Source organism: Ciona robusta, chromosome 6 (assembly GCF_009617815.1).
Source record: "Ciona robusta chromosome 6, ASM961781v2".
In the NCBI taxonomy this organism is placed as follows: domain Eukaryota; kingdom Metazoa; phylum Chordata; class Ascidiacea; order Phlebobranchia; family Cionidae; genus Ciona; species Ciona robusta.
The window spans coordinates 1,798,452-1,809,044 of NC_143240.1; the positions used below are offsets into that span (position 1 = coordinate 1,798,452).

Genomic DNA, 10,593 nt, shown 5'->3' on the forward strand with positions numbered 1-10,593 from the left:
GGTAAATATATTTATCAGTGCCAGAACCAGGAAGCAAAACAACAGAATCAAAAGAAGTTACACTTCGTACAGTATCCGCCTAAACTGGTAAACGTCAACTGCTATTTTGCCAGTACTGAATTGTGTATATAAATATGCCTTGTGTTTTGTAACAAAGGGATTTTATTATAGTTATTATAGCTTTTTAGAGGCGAGTTTTTTCGGTTTTGAGTTTGCTGTTTCGTCAGAATTATGACGATCAATGCGCGTTCAATTATTGGCGTTTTAATAATATAGTAGATTGGGGTAGAACGATATATGTTTTATTTTTATCGTATTCTAACGAATCTAAAACAACGTTGTTAATTGTTAAAAACACGATTAGGAAATATGGGATATTGCGTTCTAACGGTATCCATTTTACCCTACAGTACTATAGGTATATTACTGTCTTAAATTTTTGGGCGGAAAAGGTGCGCCATGATAGAGTTACTAGCGCCGTCTTTTGACAAGTTTAGCTGGGTCTTAATTGGGGCTTTTATTCTTCCTGTACTAATATGGCAATGGGTAAAAAGACCCAAGAATTTCCCCCCGGGACCTGTGGGTCTCCCGATCCTAGGCGTTGCAGGAAGCTTGATCAACAGAGCAGAGGTCTCACTAATGGTAAGTAGTAATAATAGAATCTTTAATAAATTTTAAAGCACATATTGTAGGGTGGGGGGAATGGGACACCGTTTTATTCCTTTTTTCGTCCCTTTTGGTAGTAAACAAAGAACACTCAAAAAATTATAAAAACGTATCCTCGCGACTCTCATATTAGACCGTTGTTAATTGTTTAGAACACGTTCGGGATTATTGGATATTATGTGCTAAAGGTGTCCCATCTTACTCCACAGAACTATAGCCTATTAGTTTGAAAATTGACATTTATATAAGTAAAATGTAACCATAGTAAAAATTCGAATTGTGTACGGTTGAATGTAATTTTTTTATCATAATTGTGTGGCCGGGCAACGACAGTCGTTACAACACAGTTGTTCTGTTACATAAGGATAAACAAGTTACATTTATTAAAATAATATGTTATTTACAATTAAGCCATTTGTGGTTAATTGGTTAACTTTTATGTGTTGTATCATATTATGCTGTTGCATACAATACATGCTAAACGTTCAAATTGTCTGTAAACTGATGTGACAGTTTTTGATTAAACTGTCTGTCTACTCGGCTATGAGTCTAATACATATTCTGGCGTTGGTTTCAAAATGCAACAACAACTTACAGTGATTAATTGAACAACTATATGCTAATACATATTGACACTGTTTGCCAATTTTGGGACGTTTTTTATAGAAATAATATTTCTCCTGTCATATAATGCGACGCATCAAGCAACCAAATTCAACTTTGCAATTAGTGTACAGAAAAAGCCCGCAATTAAACTGAATATACCGATACCAATTTTGTTGCATAACCGAACGGTTTTCGAGCTAACGTCGTTTTCTTTTATTCCAACCTAATGGTCCTTTATGAGCTGTCTAAACTGTCAGCCATACATTAAAAAAATCCCAAAAAATATTGACCCACAAAGTTAAGAATGGTAACTGGTAAGCGAGCGCTTGGTGTATAGGAAACAAAACACGCGTTCATTATAACGAGTTTCGTTTCTTCGCCACGTCTGGATAAAAATTAAATTCATTTATATTTTGTTTTTAACAGAAAATGAGTTGGACTCACGGTCCTATTATGGGGGTGAAACTACTACGAAAGTTCACAGTTGTTCTTAGTAGTGTGGAAGCAATGCAGAACGCCCTTGTAAAGCAAGGTCACGCTTATGCAGGGCGCCCTGACAGTATTATGTTTCAAGCCTTTACTGGTGGACGAGGTATTTGTATAAAATTGTTTCAAAATTTACTTTTTACTCCTAGCGTTTTTTAACGACTGTCTTTACTTCCGCGTTAATTCTATTCTCTTCGTTGTTTTAAATATTTGTAGAATTATTTACCCATAGCGTGTTTTAACAACTGTTGTTTTGTGGCTAATTCCCTTCTCTTCGTTGTTTTAATTAATTCAGAGTAATATAAGCGTGTTTAGCGTTTAAAACAGCACATTCGTGTTGTAACTAAAGTAAGTTACATTCATTCATTCATTCATTCAACTACTACTGTCATTATCCCACAATGCGTGGATAATAAGTTGCATTCGTTCATTCTACCACATACAAAGTTGTATATGTGGTAAGCGGGCACGAGATGTATGATTTAAGAAGTATGAAAATAACTGTCGTTGCTTTGCCACGCAAGAATATATAAGTCACATTCATTCATTTATTCATTCAACAATAATTTCGATCCAGGCGTTCTTGCTATTGATGGGCCAAGATGGAAAGAAAACAGGAGGTTTGGGACAGTTACCCTACGGAAGTTAGGGGCGGGAAGAGCAATTATGGAGGAGAGAATCGTGGTGAGTACATCCTACATCCGGAGTTCGGGAGCAAACAAAATTAAAGTCCTAGGGTATTGTGGTTTAGGGCTGTTTGCAATAGCCAATGTGTTTTAAAAACGCTAAATTAGAATGCTACCTCAGGGTTTACGGAATCAAGGCCCGACTTTGCTATCATTAGTGGCGTATTTGCAGAAAACGTAAAGTTCTCCAACCCATTGGTCTCTTATAGATTTAGCTATACATTAAAAGTATAAAATCATTCAAAGGGACATAATAATGTGGTAACGCGAAAGCGGGCATGAGGTGTGTGAAACAGAACACCCGTGTTATAACGACTGTCGTCCCCGCCATGCGAGGATAAATAGAACACATTCATTTAAATTGCGAAAGAACTGCTTTGAAACACATAATGTACTGTTTTTTTTTCGTTTGTAACCAGCGTGTTGTTGTATAGGATGAAGCGATGTACTTCTGTGAGGCATTACAGATAATTCAGAAGAAGTCTTTCAACATTACGGTACGTTAGAACGGATGCTTACATCGGTTCTCTGTTTTGCGCGGTTTTAAAACAGAACCCGAACGACGTTTTAAATTATAAACGCTAGAAAATTAAGGCCTTGCAGTAAACAAACACATTCGGTATACAGAACGGCAGCGGATATTGTCTGGTCCGCGTAATAGGTGCGTATAGCGGGATTGAATTGAATTGATCTTTGTTTATGGTTGATATATTCCCAAGCCCCAGTCGAGTTGCTGAAGCTATTGCAATGTGTGGATAAACATACTTGACTTTTGGTTGGTTTGTAATCTATATTCTCATGGGTGGGAACTAGAGTGACTTATTCATGGTTGGCACTCCCATGCTCACATAGTCGATTTTCTAAAGCTATTGCAGCTTCTAAATCAGTTTCTAAAGCTAAAATCGATATGATGGTATACCACTGAACATCCTATCCAAAATTATACATGCTAAAACGCAATTAACCCTTATATATAACTAAAAATCGGTACCCTCCCGCAAAAAAGCTCATGTAAGTCACACATTATCAATCTGTATCAGTATACCATGTTTTTTAAACATTTCAATCTTTTAGAAACTCATAACTCACTCTATGGCAAACGTTATATGTGGACTGGCATTCGGTGAGCGTTTCAACTACGATGACAAGAGGTTCATTTCAACTGCAAGAGCTTTGGTGGATTGGTTTAACGACAACTCTAATGTTTTTATGGTAAGTATTACAAGTTACTTTATGTATTTTACAAGTGTATAGGTTTTAGGCAAATATTTGTTTAATAAACTGATTTAGGGTAAGGAGTGTTAGTTTGCACCTTATATTCCACATTTCCTAATCGTGTTTTTAACAATTAACTACGCTCATTTGGAGTCAAGAAATTACAGTTATATAATTCTGTAAACATTATCTTTACTACCAAATGGGACAATAAATAAACGGAACAAAGTCATAGACCACCTTACCCCAACACATTATATGTATAATTTTAACGTTCCTTTCTATGTGGATAAGGTATTGCGGAATTAGGCCAGAGTTTACCCATCATACTTTAAAATATGTAACTAACGGAATCTTATATTCTTACAGTTACTGGTGTTTGCACCTTTCTTACGTCACTTCTGGCCGTTCACTAATGCTGTAAAGAGTTTGAAATCCGCACGGGAAAAGGTAAAAACTTTTTGTGTGTGTTTAGACTTCTTTTTTTGTGTTGAATTAAAACAGCCCATGAAGGACCACTGGGTTGAAGCAGTTTATTGCTGTTGAGTTTCTTGGTCGAAGCGCACACGTATGCTGGCCTTAACGCTTGCAAAAACATATTTAAATGAATGACTAAGTTTCTCTTCGAACCCTTAACGATGATCGGAGGAGAACACAAGCGAAAAGGCGGAAGTAACGGTAAAACGACAGTCGTTATAACACGCTTTATGGACAAAACAGAAGTACAAAACTTATTTGATAAACGGCGTGGCCAACATTTTAATGGCGTCGAACTATAAGCTTAAACATTTGTATAACCGACTGTATATTCTAGTTATACACCATGCTGATACCGATCATCGACCGACACAGAGAAACTGTTGACGATTACGACTACAGAGATTTCATTGAGGCTTATCTACAAAAGATAAGTCAGACAAGAGATGATCCGACTTCATTCTACAGTGGTAAGTATATGAAGCAAATTCATAACTGTAAAAAAACTCGCGAATCTGACCCTGATCTGGTGCTCATATAGAGTTCTCGTGTAAAGAAATACAGTTCGGTTGGACTTAAATTTTTGCCTTTTCTGTTTTCGTAGAACCAGATTCTTACAAATATTCATAACATTTGAAATGCTTATCAGTACACTGTAGCATTATATATGGGTAAGTTCCTATAGGACGGTTCAGGATTTTGGGCCAGAGTCGGCCCAATACCACAACACCCAGACACGCACTGCAATAGCTTTAGTAGTAGCTCGACTATTGGACATGGGAGTGGGAACCATGAATAAGTCTCTTAAGTTTCCACCCACAAAGATATAAATGAACCGAAAAGACAAAAAAGCCATGTCATTTAACTGTACAGTTCAAAGTTACAACAGCCCCAGCTAAATGTATATATCGTATATATAGGCCTACAGTTTGGTAAAACTATAAAATGCAAGTCATATTCTATCACAGATAAAGAGCTCTTAGGGAATGTACGTGACTTATTCGTTGGTGGAACTGACACCACAGTAAATACACTACGTTGGACAATAATATATCTTATTAATCGACCAGAGGTGCAAAAGAAGGTACAAATAAACTAAAAATAAGTCAACGTGTTTTACTCTGCGACTCTTGTCTAAGTTAACATTCTTTTTGCGATTCTGTGTTTCTAGTTATTTTATCATCTGCGTATAGATATAGACAAAGTACAATAGTAGGCTGTATAAAATGTAACATTTTGTCAAAGTAATTCTATAAACATGCATAAAAGATACCCAAGTCCTGCAACAAGCCACGATAAAGGAACTGGTATTTAAGTCGGACTTATCGTATTATTACATAACAAGGCCCATTATGCGTGCTAAAGCTTCACCTATTACAAAACTACATAAACAAGTGCCAGTAGTGTCTGTTTACGGATATTACGCACAAAACTAATTGGGAATGTTATAACGCAGATTCAAAAGGAAATTGATCGAGTTATAGGACCTGACGCTCGGCCCAAAATGAGCCATCTAGATGACATGCATTATACAAACGTAAGACGTTTTTGTTTCATAGCATTTGTATAAAAATGTGTTTTTTTTCTGTTACTTTTTGAAGTTTCGTGTTTTTCAACACTATTCTGTTCCTTTTTGCCCTATTTGATAGTTAACAAACCATATTTACAGAATTATTATATATAGAATCTTATCTTCACGAAAAAATCGTTGTTAAATGTTAAAAACACGATTAGTTAGATATAACGTGCTAACACCTTATCAATTTGGCACCCACCCGTTAAATATATTATATTCGCATAACTATGACAATTGCATTACATTTAACTATCACTGTATTGTATTTAGGCCTTCATGCACGAAATGCTAAGAATCCGTACACCTGGACCTCTTGGACTTGCACATAGAACTACAGAGCCGACTAAGCTTATGGGATACGACATACCAGAGGTTTGTATATAAGAGTAAATATATAATACACTTCGTATATGCGAGTATACGTCTATACACCAAGTATACACGGTCTATTACACGCAGTATATACCAATATATGTCCATTACATACTGTATATACGAGTATATGTCTATTACATGCGCAGTATGTGCGATTGAATGTCTATTACACCCAGTTATACGAGTATACGACTATACACCAAGTATATACGGTTAAATGTCTATTACACGCAGTATATACGAGTACATGTCTATATACATATAGCATATATTCATATTTCCCAATTATGTTTTTGACTGTTTCTTTAAACGGTCGTTTTTAATGCCGTAAAGATACGGGTTTCATAAGCCTATAAATAGTATGTGTACTACCAAATGGGACGAAAAAAAAAACATGTCTCATTTTACCCCAACTTACTACATATTAAAATGCGTGGTAGATTAAAATAGATCGCTTATAATGTATTGTCATGTTCCTTTAGATTATGTACATTAGATTATGATGATGTTAGGGCCTAAACATGTATGTTAAAAAAAAACTTACTGTAAATTTTGCATTGTCCAATGCTGTAATGTTGCGGCTATTTTAATTCTCTGCAAAGTATAGCAAACCAAGCAAAACATTCGTCACTGCAGAGCTAAAACGGCGGCAATAAATTACCTCAACATTTGGCACCAACGCCAGACACATTACGTCTAACTTAAAACTCTTGCCAAAAGCAACGTCTGTCTGCACCGCTCGTCTTGAGTAAAATAAAAAGCCAAAGTAAGATTTCCAATGAATTTATAATGTTAAGTTATCTAACCACAGAACACCCAAGTAATTACAAACTTCTGGGCCGTACACCATGATCCCAAACTTTGGGACCAACCAGAAGAATTTATACCGGAAAGATTTCTAGATAAAGATGGGAAATTTGTTAAGAATGCTAACCTAGTCCCATTCTCTATGGGTAAGCATATATGGATATATATGTGTATTTTCTATATGGGTGAGGCCCAAAAGCACATAATGCGAAAATAATTTTATTCTAATCACCTACGAAGTTACTCTGTGAAACAAAACGCCCGTGTTGTAATGATTGTCGTTGCTTCGCCACACGAGGACAAAAAATTACCTATATTGTTTTATATGCCATTACGGGCATTACCTAAGCATTGTCTGGGGCAATTGCAGTTAAGTATCTTGGCCAATAAGGCGCTTCACAACTAACGACAGCATCGAGCCTCGAACCCTTAAATTTTAGTCAAAATGCGAGTGACTATAGCCACTGCGCCACGGCGTTTCGATTTAAAACACCACGCCGTTTAATGATTACACTTTAATTGCTGTGAACCTTAAAACACATTAAACGATTTTCCAATACTCAGGTTCAAGATACTGTATGGGGGAAACAGTTGCCCGAATGGAATTCTTTCTCTTTGTAGTAACAATGCTACAACGGTTCCACTTACTTCTACCAACTGATGATTCGGAAAAGATAACAGAAGAATGCCTTAGGTGATCTATGTGTAAGATGTTGTATAATCCAACTCTGACCTAAACCCTAAGTTTTTGTCCGTACCTTATACGTACATAACAAAACTTTGAAAGTGTTTATAGTCTGTTAGGGCAAGACAGTCCATGTTTTTATTCTCGTTTATCCACTATTTTGGTGGTAACCAGACATATTTACAGAAATGTATAACCGTATCCTACAACTCTAAAAGAGAGTTTTTAAACGTTAAAAACATTAGGAAATCTGGGATATTATGTGCTAACGGTATTCATCTTACCCTACAGTACTAGATAACTTTACATCTGGTACTCTACATAACGATATATAACGTATAACTAGATAACAAAGTCTTATTTTAGATCTGGTCAATTTCTGATTCCCCCAAGCCACAACATGAGAGTAAAAGAAAGATTTACAAGAGAGCAATCCATCTTTGAATACAACAAACAAATGTGGGAGTAAAGAACAACTGCATACAAACACATATTTCTATAAACATTTTCGATTACCTGGAACTTAATATGTAAACATGGCTGGATATGGAAGACCACAGCCTTTTGGAGCTATAAGGAATTTCTGCTAATCAAACTATTAAAGTTATTGCATATATAAGTTCAAAGTGTCTCGCAAGTACTGAAACGTTATATTAATTAGGTAGGGTTGGGGAAGATGGGACACCCCTAGCACATAGTATTCAAATATCCTGATCGTGTTTTAAACAATTAACAACGGTATATATGAAAGCCGGGAGGATACGGTTTATAATTTTTGAATATCCTTTGTTTACTACCAAATGGAACGAGAAATCAGAAGGAAAAGGGGTCTTATCTTTCCCTGCACTACTATATATAACGTTTCAGTAATATTACCGTATAACGAACGTTATGGTCGATTACGGTTGAAATCCAGCTCTGCTGAGTGAAATATTTTGGCACCGTAACACTTATCGTATAACTATGACTATTAACCCTTTGGGGACGAGATATATTTTAACAAATTTTCATTTTTGACCGACTGTCACATATTGCTCTCTAGCGACACAGGTGTTTGTGCTGGCGAAATAAGATCAATTAGACTTTTGTTCTTTGGAAAAATTGCTACAAGATTGTATTTTGATTTTTTTGATGACGTCATCAAATTTTGAATGACGTCATCAGAAATCTTGTATTTATGTGTAATTTGGGTTTTTAAGTAAAAAATACATAAGGAATCTAGTGCAAAGTTGATTCCTGGTTTGTTTACTACCTAACTAAAATGATTGTTTGAATTGGTGACGTCAAAGGGGTCAATTACGTCACTTATAACCTGATGACGTCATTTTTTGAAAGTTCATTTTCGCTAAAATCGTAACAAAACTTGCCAAAACCGATTTATTATGAATGTAAAGGTAGAAACAACATGCAGAAGCAAAATGAAGTTAGATTATACACACAAAAACATAATTTATGTAAAAATTGCTTCAGAATACCTAAAAAACTTGCAAAAACAGCTGACATAGCCGTTTTTACGCAAAACCACATTTTTAACCAGTAACTTAGACGGGGAAGCCCCAGAGCAACATAGAGATCAAATAAAATCGCTTTTATTGGACAGAATGACGTTAAAACCTTGATTTTTGGGCAGAATATAGACCATCTTCTTAAAAAATACATTACGGTTTTCAAATCAAGTTTGGTAAAAACTTTTAAATGCTATGATGCCTTTTTCAAACGTTATATTGGTGGATAATTCCTTCCTCTTTCAAATAAAACCAACTGTAAGAAATTTTACCTACTATAAACAAAATTATGAACTTTTATGTGAACACCTGTTTCAAAATGCATATTTGCACTACTCGTCCCTAAGGAGTTAATGGTCTTTTATAAATTTGATGCATGGATTGCAGTTTTGGGCGTTAGTGTATAATTCCCTATATGTATTGTTTGTTGTGTATAAGTATATAGCTATGTTTGTGTTATACACAGAATAAAATAATGTGATATTGTACAATTTTGAATACACACATGGTGTTAACATGGGTGCCTTCTAATACACCAAACACACACGATGTATTTATAAACCCCATGCTTACTGTCGAGTTATGTCTCATGTCTGCTGACAATTTATAACAACTTTTCCTTGTCTGTCTGATTTGTTATGACTTGATGACGTATTACTGCTGATGTTTCAATTACTTCCGTATAGTTTTGACAGATACTTAGTTATGTGATAGTTGTAATGTACAGCAGAGTGGCGCAGCGGAAGCGTGCTGGGCCCATAACCCAGAGGTCGATGGATCGAAACCATCCTCTGCTACTTTTAAGCGATTTTCTTCAAAAAATCGATCACAGTCTAGTCAAACAGAACTGGTCATTCGATAGTGCGCATGAGGCGCATAATGAATACTCACATACTATATTTTCTTGCCATTAACATGACCCCTTTTGCTATCTCTGCATGTAACCAATATTAAGAATAAGAACGACTTCTTACGTTTACAAATGAGAACAAATGAATTCCAGGCGCAGAAAAACGAAAGCGACATGCATGATTAAACGCAGCCATTCTAGTTTATCATATATTTATTTTAAACATATTATGTCTATGATTCCAGAATGAACACAAACGAAGAACCAATAAAAATACGATAACACATTAGAAACAGGCGGCTCAACATATAATGTTGATCGTCTAATATAAAAAGTTGATGCAGTAAATTATATCATAATTTTTCGTTTTAAAGAAAATCAGTTAAAAGTAGCAGAGGATGGTTTCGATCCATCGACCTCTGGGTTATGGGCCCAGCACGCTTCCGCTGCGCCACTCTGCTGTACATTATAACTCTTACATATCTCAGTATCTGTCAAAACTATACGGAAGTAATTGAAACATCAGCAGTAATACGTCATGAAGTCAAAACATATAATAGTTAGGCTGAAAGAGTTTTTAAATCAAAGTTTTTTTTATGCTGGACGCAAAGTCGAAATTTCACACCCTCTCAAACCAGCGAAAAAGAAAAGAGACATTT

The 10,593-nt window shown here is 35.6% G+C and overlaps 1 protein-coding gene and 2 non-coding genes across 3 annotated transcripts; 2 read left to right on the top strand and 1 right to left on the bottom strand.

Annotated features, from left to right (window-relative positions):
- Positions 1 to 415: 415 nt before the first annotated feature.
- On the top strand, positions 416 to 8,547 carry LOC149734800 (vitamin D 25-hydroxylase-like). The gene is made up of 13 exons (XM_089879461.1): positions 416 to 642; positions 1,699 to 1,864; positions 2,336 to 2,442; positions 2,879 to 2,941; positions 3,519 to 3,656; positions 4,029 to 4,109; positions 4,474 to 4,606; positions 5,105 to 5,220; positions 5,593 to 5,673; positions 5,983 to 6,084; positions 6,899 to 7,040; positions 7,459 to 7,588; positions 7,946 to 8,547. Exons 1-13 carry the CDS (start codon positions 460 to 462, stop codon positions 8,046 to 8,048), a joined length of 1,545 nt encoding a protein of 514 aa, XP_089735587.1. The 5' UTR covers positions 416 to 459; the 3' UTR covers positions 8,049 to 8,547.
- A 1,262-nt stretch (positions 8,548 to 9,809) lies between these two features.
- Trnam-cau (transfer RNA methionine (anticodon CAU)) lies at positions 9,810 to 9,881 on the top strand. The gene has a single exon. It is a non-coding gene; the product is annotated as a tRNA-Met (tRNA).
- A 442-nt stretch (positions 9,882 to 10,323) lies between these two features.
- On the bottom strand, positions 10,324 to 10,395 carry Trnam-cau (transfer RNA methionine (anticodon CAU)). Its single transcript has one exon. It is a non-coding gene; the product is annotated as a tRNA-Met (tRNA).
- Between the last annotated feature and the right edge of the window lie 198 nt (positions 10,396 to 10,593).